The following is a 20,535-nucleotide window of genomic DNA, read 5'->3' as shown; positions in this document are numbered from 1 at the left end:
CGGGCGGCGGGACCCGGAGCTGCCCGCCCGGCGGCCCGCACTCCGTAGCGTCTGGTCTCGCCCCCTCCTCTCATTTAACAAGACCGAGGTCCGGGGAGCCCGAGGTCACCCCAGTGGAGCCTCGGCCCGGGACTCCAAGCCTGGCATCCCGGCACCAAGCTAGGGCCCCGGGCCCCGGGCATCCCTCGGGGAGGCTGGCAACGAAGCGCTGAGCAGCGGCCCCTGGCTGGGGGCGCGCGGGGGGCCCGGACCGGCCGAGGCGGGCGGCCCTGGGGACAGCCAGTGACCTCGGGGAACTTCGGGGGCGCGGAGCTGAGGGGTCCCCTGCCTCCCCTCGCCTCCATCCCCCCCTGCTCCGTTCCTCGGCTGAGCGCTCCCCCTTCCCCCAGGCTTCTCCGGCCGGGCTAATCTCTCTTAGACAGACGCCAGGAGACCCACGGGCGGCTGGCTCCCGGAAGGGTGGAGCCGTGGCGTGGCCAAGTGTGGCACAGGGCGCAGTTTCACTTCTGGATTCTGGGCTTGAGGGAAGTGGGAGTGTTTCTATACCGGGCAGGGCGCGGCGAAGGAGAAGGGGGCAGGTGGGAACAGCCAAGGGTGTCTTAGTCGCAGTCTGCTCCCCACTCCCACTCGCCCCCATCCTCAGCGCCCTTCACCGGCTCAGCGCTCGGAGCAGTGGGCCGGCGGGGGGGTGTCGAGGGATGCCCAAGGTCAGGCGACCCACTCGGCATCACTCACACCCAGATCCCTTCCTTGTCTGCTCTGTTCAGCGGTTCCTGTGCAGTAAGCGCTTTGGTCCCTCTTCTCCATTCCCCGCCATCTGCCTCCCCCTCGGCAGCCTCCACCTCCACCAGGACCTCCCAGCCCCCGGAGAGGCCCCACAGATCCGGGGGCGGCTCTAGGGAGCTAGTTGTGAAGCCACAGGGGAGAGAAGGGGGGCTGTGGGCTGCTGGGACGCCGGGGCTGTTTCTCAGAAGTGCCGCTGCCCCTCTCCTGTCATCACCCCCCCCCACCCCTGTCTCCCATTTTACACCATCCCCCGCCCTGGCACCTCCGGATGCGGCTGCGACCTCCTTCCCCTGGACCCTGCTCATCCCCCACCACCCAGCGCTTGGGAATCTGGGTCGTCCCCCTACACACCCTAGGTGGGCCCTCGTGGCTTCCAGTGGAAAAACTGAGGCAGAGAGTATAGGGCCGGGTGTGTGGGAGTTGGGAGTAACTCCCTCACTCAATGGCAATATTCAGATACCCAGCATTTCCAGGTCTATTGGTGGTCAGGAGACAATATTTTTCCTCCACCCCCTTCCTTTTGCAAGGTCTATTCTGGAACTTTTGAGAAAGTGCCTGACGCCCCTCACCCCATCCCAACACCCTTCTCCCTGCTCAAAAGCCTCAAAGCACTTCAGGCTTTTAACCTAATTCTGAACACTGTAGATGGACCATCTCTCAGAAACCTGAGGGAGACCTTGGACAAACATTGGATTTTGGATAGAGGGTAGAAGAGAGAACTCAACTTTACCCTGGAGAGGAAGGAAGAGATGATGCACCCATGTGTGCCATGTGAGTTGGGAGGAGATGGAGATAGCATCTCAGACACCATCTACTCAAACTCCCTTCATTTTACCAGTGAGAAAGGGAGACAAGTTTTAAGATTACTTGGGAAGGAACGGAGCTCAGATTAGAAACCCAGATTTTCTGACTCCAAATGAAGTACTCCTTCCATTGTCTCTAGGTCATATACACATACTAACTATGTGACCACGAGCAAATCCTTTTTTTTCTGATCCTTAGTTTCCTCATGGGAAAAGAATAGAGTCAGACTAGATGAGGGGGGGTCAAATCCCCTTTCAACTCTATAATGGCTGCCTGAAGGACACAAAGAACTAAAAGCAAAGATGGGACTTGAACTCAGGTGTCCTAACTCCCAGGTCAATGCCTCCACACCTCTGCCCCAGAACCACTGACTCTCTCAAGTCCTAAGGTGGAGTTATGAAGGCAGAAGTTTTACCTGTGTGGCCACAGAATATAATTCCAGTGGGGGTGAGGGAAAGCATTTTTAGACCTTAAGCCCAGGTGAAGGTGTAGAAATGAAGGGGAGTTGTGAGAGGAAGGGACTGAAATAGTGGAAGGAACAACTATGGGGGATGGAGACATCTTGGTAGTCTCAACCTCCAGCCACCCTCAGAGCTGTGGTTTATTTGACTAAGTTGCTCTGCTGGGCCCAGGGGGGGCAAAGGGAGGAGGTGGGGTATAGATGATGGGAAATGGGTCTTTTCAATTCTTCCTGTTCCCCATACTTTGTGAAAGGGGGTAGGGAGGAGAGCCACATGTCACACATTCTCACCTCCATCCCTCTTGCCCCAGTGCTCTTTCCTTTGGTCGTCACAAAAGATGACACGATGAGAAGAAGGGAGAACTGTTTAATTAACTATAGCTAAATTTTAAATAAATAATCTCAACACCTCAGACCCCCTACGAACTTTCTTTGACCTTCCCTAATACCTCATTTCCATTCCCCTTCTAGGGAGTCTCATCCCATTCATCTCCCTTCCTCAAGGGCAAGTTTTGGGCTTTTATACAAACCACTGTCTGTGCTGGGAATATTTTAGTAGCCAGGACTTGTGATTTGGAATGGTGGGTGGCCACTGACTTGTTCAGTTTTACTTCTCTTTTGCCTCCCTTCAGGAACTAGTGTGCTTTTCCTCTCCAACGGTCTGTCATCTCTGGGACTTTCTCCAGGTCCAGGAGATATGAAGAATGGAATGAAAAAGAACTGGGAAGTTATCTCTCCTCATCCCTTCACCCTGGGGCTGACTGTTGTAGCTAGTAAGCTCAGTAGTTTAGAATGATGCTTGAGAGAAGGGAAAGATGTCTTCATTGGTACAGTGAGAGAGAGGTGGACTGCATGGATTTTGGGAATTCTTCCAGATCCAGAGTCCATGATTCCACAGTACTATGATTATTGTGGGGCCATGTGCAAAGGGTGCTTTTAGTGGATGCTAAGGGGAGTGGTAGAGATGAATGCCCCTACTGCCAACCTTACCCATGAGCTCCATGAAAGAGAAGAGGGAAGGAGTGGATCAGTTGAACACACACTAAACAAAATCTCCAAGAACAAATGAAGTCAACTTTTATTCAGCTGTTTCATTTTTTTACTTTATATTACCAGCATCTAGCATATAGTAGGCATCTAATGAATGCTTATTGATGAACTGACCCATTTCATGCTACTTTAAATGAAGTAAATTCACAATAAGATGTTTCATATGTATATATATAGAAAATTTCTTTAAATGTTTTTACTTTTTATTTTAAAAAAGGGGAAAGCTTCTTGGTGAATGAGACTCCTGGTCCCTCCACCTCCCATCCCAAAAGCAGTTCCCTCTCAATGCTAGGAGCTAGGAAAAAGAGATGGGGATGAAGAGGAGAAAGCTTTAGGGTAGTCTTGGGCTGCCTGGAGCTCCTCTGCTTTTAAATACATTTCCTTTGGCAACCTTATGATAAAGATAAGGCAGGTCCTCCCCAACACATTGGATGAACTCCAAGTCTTGAACTTGTAGGAGGACAGGGAAAAAGAGGAGTCAAACAAGATGAGAAAACATAGATGGTGGAGGGAATACCCATGTCAATGAAGCCACAGGTTCATCTTAGTGAAAACCTTGGAGTTGAGTCATTGACATGAATTATAGTCCTGCCATTTATTATCTGTGTGATATTGGATAAAAATTCTCAATAAATTCTCAAATTTTAATTTCATTACCTGGAAAAATGGGTATCATATTTGTGCTAGTTATCTCAAACATACCAGACAAATGTGAGCTATTATTATTTTGACTTAGTGGAACTCCAGTGAGATTGAAATAGGTGGATGTACTTTCCAAGATTTGATGCCTAGTGAAGAAATTACCTGAGTTGGAGATTTCATGCTGATATCCATATTATTTGGTGTACATTACATGTAACATGTATGAACTCTTCTCCAGTCCTACTCTCTAGGTTTGGACTGGTCAAACTTGAAACTAGTATTGTTTTTTTTTAAGTACCCTCTCTAGCTACAATAAGGATTTTTCTAGGAGACTCACAAAGAAAGAAGCAGACAGGTTATCTAAATCATCTTCCTAAGAATTCCCTATTTCATATATTGAAGGTTTGGGCTTTTAGTCTAATCTGAAACATGCCAAGGACTTAGTACCTCAGTTTTCTAAATACTGAATAGACACTGATTATGCCTAAGGTTTGGAGATCAACTTGAATTTCCTGTGGTTTGATTATTTAACTCTAAAAATGAAAGGATGGACGTTGAGGGAAAGAGCAAGGGAGATGAATATAATCTTCCTTTTCTCTTCTAGGTGAGATTCCCTTTATCCCTTGCAACTCCAAAATCTGTGGGATTGAACTTTCCAATGCTAGGTGATGGATCAGTGTATCCAGGAGTCTAGGACATTACTACTTTTCCCCATCATGAGAAAACAGAAAAAACTGTTTCTCTCTATATTCTCTAAGCCCTTGGGGATTGGGGAGGGGCGGGATGGTTCTGATTTCTGACTGAGACCAAGAGAAGTGGAACAGCAGGACTACTGATGGGTGTGAATACCATCATTTGGCAGGGGTGAGTGGGAGACCCAAGGTCTTGGCACTAGGACTGGACTAGGAAAATTGTCTCAAGTGATATAACTTGCTTCTTTATAGGATCCTAGAACAAAATTCTCCAGGTGCTTTCCTGTGGACCTTCAGATATTTCATTTTTAGAGAATAAAAATCACAGTCCAAAGAAAATTGTAATTTCTTGAGTACCAAGCCTTTCACAAACCAAATGGATCAAACACAACTAATTTCAAACACACAGAATTTTTTTTTTATTTTTTCCCTGTTAAAAAAATCACAAACTTTATGATAAAAAAACAAAGAAACAAGCACATATTTAAATTTGGATAATGGTTAGCACTGCTACATTACAGAAGCTTTGTTCTTTAGAGGATCTGGACATCTTGTATGACAGGTTGCCAGACTATCAGAATCACACTAAGGACAGGCTCTCTAGAAGTGGGGTGGGGATGACGCTAATGCTTGCTTAGTAATGAGGTGTTTGGGAGAGCCACATATCAAGGTCAGTGCTAGTGACAAAAGGAATAGAACTGCTTAACAAGGGTCTCTAAGTCACACAAGTGTAAAAACCAACCTAGTGAGATAGAGTTTTCTAACTCCCTGTTGCTCTTGCTTAGAGACCATATATTCATTGATGTGTGGGAAGGCAGCCTGGGGCTGAGACCTCAGTTTCTTTCTCAGTGTTACCCTAGTCACTCAGGCGATCAGGGCTATCCACAGACCACACCTGTGGCTTTGGAAACCAAAAGTTAAAAATAAAGCCTTGGTTTTTCCAGTTGCTAAAATGATCCTTCACACCCGTTCAGAGCCTGAGAACTTGAACATTCAAAGCCACTTGTCTAGCTGAAGGGGTGTCTGCTCTTTAAATGACCCACTAACCACTTGTAACCCACGATGATTGTTTCCATGCACATAGCCAGGGCAAGGATGGGTCTCCCAAATAAAAAAGGGGGGGAGGTTGCCTAGGAGTCCTCTATCTGCTGCCCTGTTAAATTAAAGACCTGTACCTAAAAGGGTTCTCCTATTTCAGTGGAAGACTCAAGCTCTGTATTACCCACTGAGAGAAACAGAGCAACTGGTTGCTCTCTGCTTCCACTGGGTGAGTCAAGGAAGTTGGTCCACTTTGAAAAGTTACAAAAGGTAGAAGGGCTGTAGGAGAAAGTAGAAGGGCTAACTGGCGTCTCTCCAGGCATTCTAAAGTAAGGCTTGTAGGAGAGAGGTTCTAGGGCACTGATTGAAAATAAAAAACAAAACTCTAAGTTGCTGAAGGTTAGAGGCCTGCACAATGTTTCTCTACATACATCAAGTTAAGAGTTCAGGTACTTAATGCTAGTGAATTAACATGATTTCCTTTCTTAAAAGGGCTCAAAAGGCTTGACAAATGTTCTTCATCTATACCTTAAAACATCATAAAGAAAACAAAACCAAGGAATAAACCAGAGTCACTATTTAGTATAGTAAGTTGCCTTCCCTGGCAACTAGTTCAAGTTCAGGACCCCGAGTTGAGCTCAGAATTATATCCTCTGAAGTCTTTAGGATGCTGATATAGTAAATCACCAAAAGATATAACCATAAAAGTGAATTTTTAACCAGACCCAGAGCTCATTGTCAACACTGAATTCAATGATTTCTCATATCCTGAGGTAGGTATGTGCACATACTTCTATCACTAACTTCTCTGAGTTAGTATTCTCCTTTCAACACAAAAATCACATAGCTTCAGTATATCATAAGACTATGGTTTTGTTGTTTGTTTTGATTTTTTTGCAAGGCAATGGGATTAAGTGGCTTGCCCAAGGTTACACAGCTAGGCTATTTATTAAGCGTCTGAGATCGGATTAGAACTCAGGTCCTCCTGATTCCAGGGCTGGTGCTGTATCCACTGTGCCACCTAGTTGCCCCAAGACCATGTTATTTTAAGAGAAAAAAACCCCTTTAAAAATATAATTCATTTCATTTTGTTGAATGATGCCCTGGAAATCTAGGACTGCTGGGTGGGTGGATACCTGAATGAAATAACTCTAGGGACATGGAATCCTTGTTGGAGCTTGGATTGTCTCCTCTGAGGACTGGGTATCCATGGGAACTAGCTAACAGATGGCTTCATTTTTACTGATTTAAATGAAAAACTTTTTTATTATGATCTAAGAGAATAATGAGGAATTTTCTTCCCTTATTAACACCTTTGGGACTGACTCAGAGTCTGATCTATTTTTTTTTTTCCAATATACTTTCCCCACACTATAATGGACTGAGTGGGAACAGGCAGCTAACCAGCTCTTACTGCAAAGAAAACTACTTTTCAATATCGAGGAAGTCTTGTGGTACAAATTACATAGTTTAGGTGACAGGTATTTTGATACTCAATGCCCTTAACAAACATTTAACAGGTCCCCTCCAGGTTCTTCTAATCATTAGTCCTCTTCTCTCTGCTCCTCTTAGTTTTAGGATCACCGTTTTCCCCTTGCAACTATGACCAGTCCCATTTCTTTTTGTTCTTACAAAAGCAAGGTCCCTTTGAGGCTGAGAATAGATTGAAATCATTCCCTTTAAATCTGCTCTAAGACTGTAATTGGATTTTTACCTGTTCTCTGCCCTCAACTAATTTTTCATGTCCTGAGAACCCATATTCTTCTAAACCTTCCATGGTATGTCATTATTTTTCACAAGCCTTCTCTAACTCTAAACCCTTAAAAATCACATCCTCCTTGTTTTCATTCCATTTTCATTTATTCTCTTGAAGTTTCAAAAGATGTCTAAATTCTTTCACCATTCTGAATAGATTGGAGACTCCAGCTTCTTACAAGGGATCACATTACATTTTTATTTCATTCTTCTAAACTGCCCTAGGAACTCTTAGTAATGTAAAGTAAAATTCTCTTTCAACAATTAAATCCCAATATTTAGCTGGATGTAGGGAGAGAAGAGAGGCTAGGAAAAATGATGTTTTATTTTCTTATTGGTGGTGGTGGAAATGAATGGCAATTTATGTAACTAGATTTTTTTTTTTGCAAGGCAATGGGGTTAAGTGGCTTTGCCCAAGGCCAGCTGGCTAGGTAATTATTAGGTGTCTGAGGTCGTTGAACTCCAATCCTCCTGACTCCAGGGCCAGTACGCTATACCCTGCGCCACCTAGCCACTCCTAGAAATTTTTTTAAAGTAGTGCATTTCAATTAGAAGTCAATTTCAGGGGTGGCTACGTGGCGCAGTGGATAGAGCACCGGCCCTGGAGTCAGGAGTACCTGGGTTCAAATCCGGTCTCAGACACCTAATAAATTACCTAGCTGAGTGGCCTTGGGCAAGCCACTTAACCCCATTTGCCTTGCAAAAAAACAAACAAAAAAGTCATTTTCAAGTCAATATGGTATGTGCCTATTACATTCAATAGGGAGAAAATGTGGTATCAGTGGTAAAATTAAGAACTAGGTAGGCAAGAAAGGCTTTTTAAATTGGACAGAGAGGGAATAGAACTTTCTACTCAAAACTAAGCATGTTGTATCTGTAAAAAAAAAAATTGATATTAAGTGACCCTTTCACAAGTTTTTCCCCTTCCCTTCTCACACATGCCATACTTGTCCCCTTAACTTCAAGCAATTTTTTCCAGGGGTTGCCTGTTTATCTTACTATGGTTTCCTGATTGAGAGGTGGGCTTCTTGCTTAGCAGGAAATTTGATGGGAAAGCAGAAGTAGAGAGCTGAAGGTCTGCTTTTCATCTTCCCAAATCCTTGGGATTGCAAAGTAAATGCTAATAGAATATCTATTCACAGCTGACCCAAGAAAGCTACTAGGTTATGGCTCTGAACCAAACCTTCCTTTCTACTCATCTTCTCGAGACTTTTTTTTCCTTCAACAAGCATGGTAATTAATACAATAAGCCTACCAAGGTACATTCAGAAAGACTAATTTGTTCCATGGGTTCCAATGGATAACTGCTGGGGTTAGACTATAAGACTGAAAGTGAATGATTTTCATAGGCAAAGTATTACCTAAGCTGGATACATTTTGTCCCATCCTTGGAAGTCTAGTATCTTTTTTTGGAGGTCTAGTATTAGACTATATGACTTAACATCCTCTTTCCCCAGAAGAATGGATTTCTAGTAAAATGGGCACCATTCAGGAAATCAGTCTGGTATTAGAACAAAATGAATGAATGAAGGTTATAAAATATTCCTATGATTGGTGGAACAAGTCTTGCTGTCACCATTTTGATATGTAAGACTCATTTCTTCACCAGAATTTTTTTCTTAAGGTGATAAGCTTTCCTTTTCCTAACATTCACCTCCAAACTTTCTCTTCCCCACTCTCTCCTAAATATTAAGAATTTGTGAAATATAAGGAATGATATGAGAAGTTCCTCTTTTAACGGGAAATCTCACTTGCCACATAGTCAAATCCATACCAGTGACTGAAAATGATAAAGAAAAATCCAGGCACATAGGATTTAAGAGTTCGATGGGGCCTTAGAGAATATTTCGTCCAACTCTTATTTTACAGACAAGGAAATTTGATGCCCAGAGAGACTAAAATACTTGTCCTTATAGTGAACTTGAGGAAGAGCCAGAACTAGAAAATCTCCCAGCTTCCAAGTTCAGGATTCTTTTCATTAAAGCATGCTACCTCTATTGCCCATGGGTAACACCTCAAGCAGTACTAACTATAGATTCATGAGTGAGAAATGGCACAAAGTGACAAAGGATAATTTGTGACTTTTACAATCAAGGGGAAATGTTTAATTTTTCATAGCATCTGAACAAGCTGAATTTGAATTTAAATTTTAAGCTCTTTCAAAATTTGGCACATGAAAATTAAATACATTTCTAATTACATCCATATCTAATGCAACAAGCTATCCCTTCTGAACCTATAGCTACCATAGAGGAGAGACATGAAAAAAGAGCTGTCTTTGTTCACGGGAAGGACAGGTTAAAATCCTGCCTTTGACACCAAACAGTTGTGCGACCCTGGACAAGTCTCAGTGCCCAGGCAAATCTTTAAGGCTGTAAATAGAACAATTTTAAATGCCTTGGTAGAGGGAGTTTCCTCACCAAAAGCCCCTTTCACCAATGAAATCACAGAGCTACAAAAATCTCTAATCTGTCCTGATTTTGAGATTTAGTAGATATGCTCAATGAAACTTGATCTCACTTGCAAATGGGCAGCACAGAATAGTTCCACTAAGCAAAATTCTTTTTTTTCTTAACATGAAATCAAAAATTCTCTGGCAAGAAGCTATCTGTATTACCTTTTGTACATACTTTGGGGGAGAATTAAGATGTTTTCCCCTTTAAGTTCATAAACTGAAGATGTTTAAGGAAAAACTGAAATGCATTTTCCTGACCATCAAATACATGTGCAATATATCTACATTAATTATAATACACATATACATTAATTATGTATACAAAACTTTTATGCCCTTAGTTCTAATAGATTAGAAAACTTCAAAAGGATCTGGGGCTATTCTAAAATCACTGTCAGAGCAAGAAAGACTTTTAGCAACTGTCCAGTCAGATACTTTGTTTTGTAGATGAGGAAACTAAGGCTCCTATGAAGTACAATTTCTTGTTGGAAGTACAGGCACTGGCAGAGCCAGAACTAGATCCAAAGTCTCCTAAGACAAGAACTTTTTCCTTTATTCCATATCGTTCTTTTTTCTTTTTTAAATATTAAGGGCTATCACCTCCCATCAGACCCATGACTGATATACCTCCTTTGATGAAGAGCACATTAGAAAGTATTTACTGACAATATGAGCTTCTTAAGAGGCAGGGTCTCTGTCATTTTTATCTGTGCATGCCCCAAATCTCAGTCCAATGCCTTTCACAACACAGATGCTTAAGAAAATATTTGTTGGATTTAGTGGGTCAATTCTCATCAAAACTTAAACCTATCATCATGCTCATGGCATCAGAAAGGCTAACTCCCCAGTGAGCAACTTCTGGTCTGAAAAACATTATCTCTACAATCTCTCTGGAAGGTTCCTAATCTTCTTTAGAGGTAGATGTGTGTGTGTGTGTGTGTGTGTGCATGTGTGTGGGGGGTAGGGGTAATTTGCAACTCAAAAATTTATTTCTAAATTTTAGAATACCTCTTAGTAGGGGTTGGTTACTAAGTCTGCCTTGACTCTAACAATAAACTGTAAGGAGTTAGAAGAACAAAGTACCTGGCACTTATTAAATATTTGCTGATTGATCATATAGTTATTTTTTCCTTTTTTTAAACTGCTGAACCATTTCTGTTCTCTCTTCCCATCTCTGGAGAAAGGAGATTGATGCTGAGTTCCACAATAGACAATTTGCTATGTTTTAATGAACATATGTCTTTGTTTATAAAAGATGCCTTTTCTTATATAGAATTCCTTTCATATACGTATGCTTAATCCAAGACAGTTCTTAGAGATTTGGGGGAAGAATGATAGGGAAAGGGAGAAGCAGGATGAACGCATCCTGTTTTGGAGAGTGTTGATGGTCTAAACCAGATTTGATGTTGAGTTTGGGTCTTCAAATGCTAGATCAGGTCTCCCTATCACATAAACTATCACATAGCTATTCTTTCCATGTTCTTTATATGGCAATCAGAAACACCTTCCCTCATACTTCCCCTGAAAATCAATGTAGTCCAACATTTGAATGCATGCAGAATTCTGAGTCCATTTTCTGATCAAATTTTTCCTATTTATGGCACTGAAGAGATGTCACAGCCAGAGGACATTCTGAAGTATGAATGGGCAACAAGCTTCTCAACAAAGATTTGAGAAATGCTGCTATAGAAGGCAATGACTAAAGAATCCTCCTTTTTTAGTCCTATAATATAAAGTCCCTGAGAAAAAAACAAATGCTTTAAAAACTCATCTCTCAACAGTAACATAGTTGGTCTATAAGAGTTATTGAATGAGGGTTGAATCCCAGAGGCAGTTTGTGCAGACATTATACTTTTTATATCATAACTGTTATGGAAAATAACTTGATGTGCTATAGCTTTGGCAAAGTGGAGGTGATAGTTGTTTCTGTTGTTTTTTAATGATGCTATTTACTTTAACATAACTCTATGTTCCCCTCTAGCAATGTGAGAGGAAAATTCATATCTGTCATGGCTCCGGTACCCACACATATTACACTCAAAAGGGTCACGAAAACCATGACAGCCCATGTGAATGGTGAACATCACATAATCCAGGAAGAGAACTCGACAGTGGTCACACCTGAACACACCCATCACCTCTCCATCTTTGTTGATCACTTTGATGGTATCTCGAGGGCAGATGGGTGGAGGTTTGAGGAGTTCATAGGAATGGGGCAACTCCTTCAGGGGTGGCATCCCATTTCTGGCCCGGGAAGGGATCATGTGGTTCTGCTGGTAGGCATGGTTCTGACGTTCTTCATGATTGCTATCTGTATCTGTGGAGTCATGGCCACTGTTGTTGGGAGAGAGGCCTCTTTCAGAAGGTAGACACTTGTCTGATAGGTGAATGCTTTTCTTCTCTAGGTCCTGAGGGCCACCATTAGGCATTTCTGCACGGGTAAGTGTAATGGGATACATGCTGCTGATCACTGGGACCATCTCTGAAGTTGGGGCAGGAGGAGTCTGCACTAAGGGACGCAGGGCCTCAGCTCCAAGGTAGGTGATGGCATTGTTAATGGCTTGATCCATCATCCGAGTTTGTATCATCTCACTTTCCTTCTCATACATATAGCTGGAATTATAATTGACCTCAAAACAGTGACGCTTCTCACCTAAAAGAGGGAAAATAACAGATTACAACTGGGTCATACGGGCATAGATATCTTTAGAATTATTCAAAGAGTTTTCACACGTGGGAGGCTATGTGATCCATTATAGAATACAGACTGCAAATAGTACTGACCCTTTATGGAGTTATAGACTTGGTTTATGTCAGAGGCCACTAGCCACCAGTCACTAACATTAGGCTAAGGCAATAGTTTGTTGTCTTCTGGACAAAATTTGGGGAACCCCAGGGATGGGAGAGATGTAGGCACATTAATATTGGACTTAGTGAGCTGCACTGAATGATAAGGAGTTGTCCTGTGCTTCTGTTATGTCCACCCTACTCCCAAAATACAGGTAACCCATCACTTCTTGTTTTCTGCTAAAAATTTTAGACAGCTCAGGACAATAGTGCTGTAATGTATGTTTATTGGCTAGTGAAAGTATTTCCCACAAGGAATATCAAAGAAAGAGGGAAAGAATCCATTTGTACAAAAATATTTATAGTAATTCTTTTGTAATACCAAAGAACTGGAAACTAAGGAAGAACTCATCAAATGATGAATGGCTGAACAAATTATAGCATATGAAAACAAAGGAATGCCACTGTGCTGTAATAAATGATGAAAGAGATGGGGTTTTGGAGAAACCTGAGAAGATCAGTAGAAAAATAAGTAAACAAATATATATATATATACATATATATATATATATATATACACACAAACACATCCATTGATATACTCACATAAATTACATACATATGCATACAATATATAAAGTCAATTAACTTGGAAAGACTTAAGGACTCAGCACTGAAATGACAAATCATGATTTCAGGGGACTGACTCTGATTTATACTACCCACCTTCTGACAGAGAGAGGAAGGATTCAAAAGGCAGAATTAGACACATTTTGGAACTATATTTGTTGTGCTTTATTATACATATTTGTTTTGAGGCTTCTTAGTTTTGTTCTGATGTGGGGGGAGGGGGGAGGGAGAGAAAGAAATGTTTATTAATTGAAAATATGACAAAATTATTTTAAAGTTTTTTTTAAATCATCAATTTCAAACTGTTCCAATTATATTTAGTCACCTGACTGAGTCCATAGCTGAGAAAGGGAGAATACGCTTTAGCAATGGGAGGTTAGAGTCAAAAGTTCTTTCAGAATTTGTTCTTTATTATTCACTTAAAAAATGAGTCCATGACCAGTATCTAAGGGTTTATTAGGCCTTGTCTTGCCCTTAACTGAAACAATCTTCTTACATTCTCCCTTCTTATTTCTCATTTCAGACTGATGAGAAATTCTGAAAGCCTGTCCTAACCCTTGTCTGTGTGTGGGTGTTGTATGTCAGAAAGCAGACTGGGATGGCTGGTAGCAATGGTGGCAGGTGCACTTAATGGGTAAGCAGCAGGTGAATCAAGGAGAAAATATGAAGGACTTGTCAAGGAAGTGGCAGAGATGGGGCTGAGGTCTCTGGTGTGCTTTTCTCAGCCCATATCAGTATAAGCTCTAAAAAGACTCATCACATCTCATTCATCTTCTGAAGACTTTGTTTTATGTCAAATTATGATGCTAAATCATGTCACTGCAACTTACATAAAGCATTCCTTAAATCCCCCCCCCCAAACCCATTAAACAACAATACCTTTTAACTTTAGCGAACTATTTCAGTGATCATTTCTTGAATGCCTACTGAGTTATTAGCACTTTGGGAGATATAAAAAGAGGTGATATGATCTCTGGGCTTTACGAGCCTACAATACAGTTGGAAAAAGAATGAAAATCTAAGTGAAATGACCATAGAAAAAATGACAAGACAAAATACAATTAAGTAAGTGGCTGTATAGCACAAACTGCCTACAGAAATGCTTAAGGAATAGAAAGTAATTTGGGGCTTTGTCTGGGAAGTCTTATTGGAAGAAAGAAGTTAAGATGGATCATGAAGGATGGATAGAATTGAAAGAAACAGAGACATTGAATCAGGTAACAAATCAAGTGAAGACAGATAGGGAGGAATAAGTAATATGTATAATGGAGCGGCGGCTAGGTGGCGCATCGGGGCGGAATGAATAGAGCACTGGCCCTGGAGTCAGAAGTACCCGAGTTCAAATCCTACCTCAGACACTTACACTTAATAATTACCTAGCTGTGGCCCTGGGCACCCTGCCTTGCAAAAAAAAAAACCTAAAAAAAAAAAAAAGAGGAAGGACAAATATATGCATGGAAAAAATTAATAGTTGAAGTAGAGAAGCAGTGTTGAATACAAATGAGGACTAAGGTTGGATGGGTACAGTTGGGCTAGGTAATATAAGACCTTGGATGCCAGGTTGATTTTAGATTCAGAAGAGAATTCCTATATATTCTTTAATTTTTTTTAAATTTATGGCAATAGTGACTAAGTCACACAGATAGGCAATTATTAAATGGATGAGGTTGGATTTTAACTCAGGTCCTCCTGACTCCAGGGCTAGCACTCTATCCACTACACCACCTAGCTGCCCGAGAATTCCTCTATTCTTAAACAGACCAGTTAACTGAATACACCCTTTTTGACATTCCCTAACACAAGTCCAGATGATTGTTCCAAGTCCACAACTTAGGAGAAAATAAAATATGTAGTGAATCAGATCTCTCCTTCTTTGTTCAACAATCAGGGTAGGCAATTTTGCAAATAGGCAAATTCACTAAAGGCTTTGGTATTCTACAGCTGAGAAGAACATACTCCATACTGCCATGTGTGGAAGAGCAGCAGAAAATACATACATTCCAGCAAAGTTGTAGATTTTTCAAACTCCTTGAGAGTGGTACCCAAGTGATGAAGCTCGATATAAGTCATTGCTCCATCCCACCTGCTCTAATTAATTCAGCCTCTTGACGGTATCCTTTCAGTATCTTTACCTAAGATTGGAGGTCCAAGACATTTTCCTCTGGGATAAAAATCATTTCATTAATTGTGGGTCTTAATCCTCTTTCAATAGCTTGCTTCATTTATCTAGGTCTAACTTCACAATTGGTAACACCTGCAGCTCATTGCTAGAAAACAGCTGAGTGTTAAAAGTTGTGAGAGGCAAAACATTAAGAGGAAAAAAGAAAACGAAAACCTCTGGATGAGTGGAAATAAGTAACTGAATTCTGTGGTTAACAAAACAACCATTGTTCATTGTTAGAAGATTTTATGAAGAAGATAGAAGAACCTCACACCTTCACGTGCAAGCAACTTGCAATGATCAAATCCCCTCATCTCTGAGTTACGGTAACTTAAACAGCACAGATGGATATCAGTCACCTGTAGAGATGATGACTCAATGTGTATGAAACTCATGAGGGTGAGCTACAGTAATCGAAAAGCCAAGGGCTCACGTTTCTTTAATGACATACTCATTTAAAAAAAAGGGTTAGTCAAACCACAAAAATGTAACTGCTTCCAAACCCACACTGGACCTATAGTCCATCTTCAAGTCAGAATCACCTAACATTTCTTGAATGATTCATAATATCAGCTCCAGGTTGAACCAGAGGCTTTTAGCCAATGAAAAGACAACATTCAAAGAACAGGTTCAATTAGGCTACCTGTTTTCCCTACAAGGTCCCATGTCTAGAATATTAGTTATTTTACATGAGAACAAAATGTTTACACAATTTGCTTACAGGAATTTATCGGATTTAGGGTTGGAAGGAACCTCAGAAGAAGGAATAAATTATCTGGTTCAACCCTCTCATTGTATGGATTGCTCTTGGTCATTTTCTTTCTTTTCTGTCAGTTTAAAAGCAGGGTTCTTTTTTTATTTTATTTTTTTGCAAGGCAATGGGTTTAAGTGGCTTGCCCAAGGCCACACAGCTAGGTAATTATTAAGTGTCTGAGGTTGGATTTGAACTCAGGTACTACCTTGACTCCAGGGCTGGTGCTCTATCCACTGCGCCATCTAGCCACCCCTAAAAGCAGGTTCTTAACCATTTTTGTGTCATGGATTCCTTGGGCAGTCTGGTGAAGACCATATGGATCCCTTTCTGAGTATAATGCTTTTAAATGAATAAAGTAAAACACAAAGGATTACCATGTAAACTAATTATGTTGAAATACAGTTACTAAAATGAAATAAAGTTCACCCACCCCAGGTTAAGAACCTTGATCAAATCCAGTCCTCTTGTTTTACAGTTTAGAAAATTGAGGTTGAAAGAGAAGATACTTAACCCAAGGTTACCCATTATGTACAGGGGCAAAGGGCTAGATAAGGTAATATGATCTAGAGCTAGAAAGAATGATAGTGAATACCTCTCATTTTTATAAAGCAAGGGACTGAGAACCATAAAGAAGGGCTGACATGTTCAAGAATGTATAACAAGAAAATGACAAGAGCCATTTTTATCCATCCAGGATAAGAATCTCATGGGGTGAACAGTTATGTAAGAAAGTAGCAAATTAACCCACATTTATCTCCCACCGCTTCTGGGTTTTCCCCTATAAAGAAGGTGGGCACCTTCAGCATGTTAGTATCCTGACATCAGTACACACAGCAATGGTTGTTAACGTTTTTGTGTGTGTCATGGACCCCTCTGGTATTCTGGTAGATTGAGTCTATAGACCCCTTTTCAAGTTAATATTTTTAAATGAATAATATAAAATACCTAAGATTCCAAGGGAAACAAATCATACTACTGTTGTCAAAATGTTAACAATAACAATCATCAAGTTCATGGTCCTCAGGTAAAGAACACTTGTTTAAAAGGGTGTCAATCTCTAGTCCCTAGGCCAAACCCCAGTCTGCGTCATTTGCCCCCAGATACAACATTCTTCATTTCCTGTTCTAAAACTGGTGGGTAGTGTGGGCATGAGCCTGTTAATATCTTCACAAGATGTGAACAAATCTTAGGTATAATTGTATAAAAATGCTGGGAGAGACCTTGAAAGATCAGTTTGTAATCATGATGGTACATAAGGAAGTCTGCTGAAGAGACAAGTAAGATTTGATCAATCTTTTCAGAATCTATAGTTAACAGAATGAGAAAAGTTAGCCTTAGCCTCTTTTCTACCCTTGTTACTAGATGGTTTTGGCCCTTCTACCCCAACTTCAGAAAATGACTATACCATCCAGAAGAAGGATCTGTGGATAGATTTCAGGGGATCCATGAACTTCGATGGGAAAAAAAATTACATCTTTATTTTCAATTAACTTTCAACTGAAATGTAGCATTTCCTTCAATTATGGGAAGGAGCCCCTAAGTTTCATTAGACTGTCAAAGAGGTTCATAATACAAAAATGGTTGGGAACCTCTCACTTAGAAGGATGTTATAGTTTGATCCCTTTTCCTTTTTTTGGTCTTCCTACATCTTTGTATCTTCTTTGGAACTTCTTATAGCACTTTGCACAAAGTAGGCTCTTCATAAGCATTTTTTTGATGGACTGATGTTTGGAGTTGGTGATAAGGAAGTGGTGCTGCTCAATCTAATTCATGACCCAATTCAATCACTGAACAGTTAACTATAGTTAGGTGCTGGGGAATATAAAAATATCAATAGCACACAAAATGACTTATAATTCTTAGTGGGGAAAAAGGAGGAGTGAAAGGTACAGCTCCATGTTAGTCACTGAAGAGCAAAGTAGAAGGTATCAAACATCATCTCTTGTGACAGGGGTTATCAGGCATTGAAGGGCTATGGTAACAGCACCTGGCCCACATACCATTTTGGGCCAATATATTCATATATTATATTATATAATGAATGTTTGCTATGAGTCAGGCATTTGGGGATATAAAAATTAATTAAACTGCTTTCTTCCCCTAAGGAGTTTATAAATTAATAAGGGAGAAAAGAAGAAGTGACATCTAAATGGTACAAAATGTCAAAAAATACAGAAATAATACAAAAAGTGTTCACTGTTGATAATCTATTCTTTTCTCAAATATCTCTAGGGTCAGGTATTTTTTTTTCAGGTTTTTTTGCAAGGCAAATGGGGTTAAGTGGCTTGCCCAAGGCCACACAGCTAGGTAATTATAAGTGTCTGAGACCGGATTTGAACCCAGGTACTCCTGACTCCAGGGCTGGTGCTTTATCCACTGTGCCACCTAGTCGCCCCGGATCAGGTATTTTGTAAATTCCCCTGGACACTCATTCTAGCATTTTTGTCACTCAGATGGGGAAAACAAAAGACATTTTCAAATATACCTAGATTGATTTGGGAAGAGAGTCACTATCTCCTCCCATGTTCCAATAGAATCTCTATTAGAATGTGAGCTTGACACAGGGACTGCTTTGACCTTTCTTTGTATCTCCAGAGCACCTGGAACATAATCAATGCTTGACTTCATTTTTTCAGGTTATGAAGGTTATTCTTCATACCTGGAATTCTCTCCCTCCTCCTTTCTGCTTCTTGACTTCCTTTAGACCTCAGCTAAAATCCTTCCTTCTGCAAAAAATCCTGATCTTCCTTATGGCTGTTGACTATTTCCAATTTATCCTGTGTATATTTTGTTTGTACATGGTTGTTTTTCATACTATTTCCTCCATCTGATTGTAACTTTTTGAGGGGAAAGGACTATCTATCTATCTATCTATCTATCTATCTATCTATCTATCTATCTATCTACCTCACTCCACCCACTGCATGTAGCATAGTTCAGGCACACTACTGAAACTTAAAAAATAATTTCTGACTCGATGATTTCATTATAGGTCTCCATGATTAGACAAGGTATCAGAACTAAGCCTCTGAGTGTGTTTATCTCTCATCAGACAAAAGAAGTAAAAAAAGGAAAAAATAGCTCTTTATTATGGAGTAAAAATCTACCTCTGACTCCCTACTGAAGACAGAGAGATAGAGAGAGAGAAAACAGGGAGCAGGGAGAGAAACTGCAGAGAGATCAGTGGTTTTGTTTTTTTTTGGTACAGAACAATTTGTCCTCTCTAAGGTGCATGACATTTGCTTCAGGGGAGATAGCACAGGGAGATAATTCTGGTAACTAGGAAATACCTAGTTTTTCATTCTATTAAACTATGATCTCCTCAAAGGCAGGAACTGCCTTCTGTCTTTCCTTTTCTCTCTCTCTCTCTCTCTCTCTCTCTCTCTCTCTCTGTACCTCAAATGCTTAGCACAGAGCCTGGAACATATTAGGGACTTAATAATGTTCATTGACTATCATTAACAGACAGTACAACCTGAGAAATAAATTATACTATATACACATACATGCAAACACCCCTATCCACCCACCCAAGCAGCTTTTCTCATTCCATTTTTCACCCTGTCAAAGTTGGTAACATACACACAACCTCAACTCAGCTCAGTGAAGCATACAGGACAGGGATCCTTAGGTCTCTGAGAAGGGAAAGGTACAGGCAATTTTCACCCTTAGAAACTGTAGTGAAACTGTTTCCTACAGTTCTTTTAGCAAAAAGGAAACAGTTTCTCATTAACTAGTTCACAGAGAGAGCTGATGGTATATTATTCTGTAGTGTCATAATTTCACTAACTCTTACAGTATGTGAGAGATTTTTGCACGTATATGTTAGTTGTTTTCAACATGAAGAAAACATCTTTTAATATGAGGAATAAATCAAATGAAAAATCAGGGAAACTCTGGTGTGTATATTCCTTGTTCTAAATTGTGCTTTTTTCCCTATGTCCCCCAAATACGGAATCTGTGCTTTCATTTTGGACCAATGTTTCAACGATGGCCTTGTTAGAAACTTGTTAGGAAGGTTCTGGCCGTAAAACAAGATGTTGAAAAAGGGAAACTTGAGAAAGATTTGTGCTATCAAAAGTAACATCCTGGCCTTTTATAAAAATAGCTAAGAAAAGTTTATTTCAATGTATAAGGATGTTGGCTGATGGATATGTATCATCATGTTATTTCCTACATTATAGAGAATTTCCTGGAGAATCAATCAGAAATGGGTTTTCTTTTACTTTTTTCCACCGGCAGCTTGTGTTTACAGACTCATTCCTCAACAAAAGCAATTTCTGCACGTTCATGCTGCCCTAAACCTTTAATTAAGGCCCTTTATTTGCAGAATATAAAAAAGTAGTGTTCAATTTGAGTGTGATTATACAACAGGCTGCCATGATGGCACATTCTGACCTTTGCATTTATAGTTCAAGAGGTTAGAAAAGTCAAGATTGGTCTGAGTACTCTGTAATTGGCTTCAAGTATTAAAGGGAGTGACTCATTCTTCTTCACACTTTACCCATCTCCCTGGGAGCT

At 40.6% G+C, this 20,535-nt stretch overlaps 1 protein-coding gene across 6 annotated transcripts in view; it reads right to left on the bottom strand.

Annotated features, from left to right (window-relative positions):
- Window positions 1-2,589: 2,589 nt before the first annotated feature.
- IKZF3 (IKAROS family zinc finger 3) overlaps window positions 2,590-20,535 on the bottom strand; it is an 86,056-nt gene continuing 68,110 nt past the window's right edge. For 4 of the 6 annotated variants that reach the window (XM_074224015.1, XM_074224016.1, XM_074224017.1 and 1 more), the window contains one exon: window positions 2,591-12,335. In XM_074224015.1, coding sequence (XP_074080116.1) covers window positions 11,632-12,335 — 704 coding nt within the window. In that variant the 3' untranslated portion in view covers window positions 2,591-11,631. Of the gene's footprint in view, window positions 12,336-20,535 lie in introns of all 6 variants that reach the window. The other 2 variants (XM_074224019.1, XM_074224020.1) reach the window with 1 other exon arrangement.

The sequence above is a fragment of the Macrotis lagotis genome, chromosome 2 (assembly GCF_037893015.1).
Source record: "Macrotis lagotis isolate mMagLag1 chromosome 2, bilby.v1.9.chrom.fasta, whole genome shotgun sequence".
Taxonomy (NCBI): domain Eukaryota; kingdom Metazoa; phylum Chordata; class Mammalia; order Peramelemorphia; family Peramelidae; genus Macrotis; species Macrotis lagotis.
This window is presented reverse-complemented; position numbering and strand designations above follow the sequence as displayed.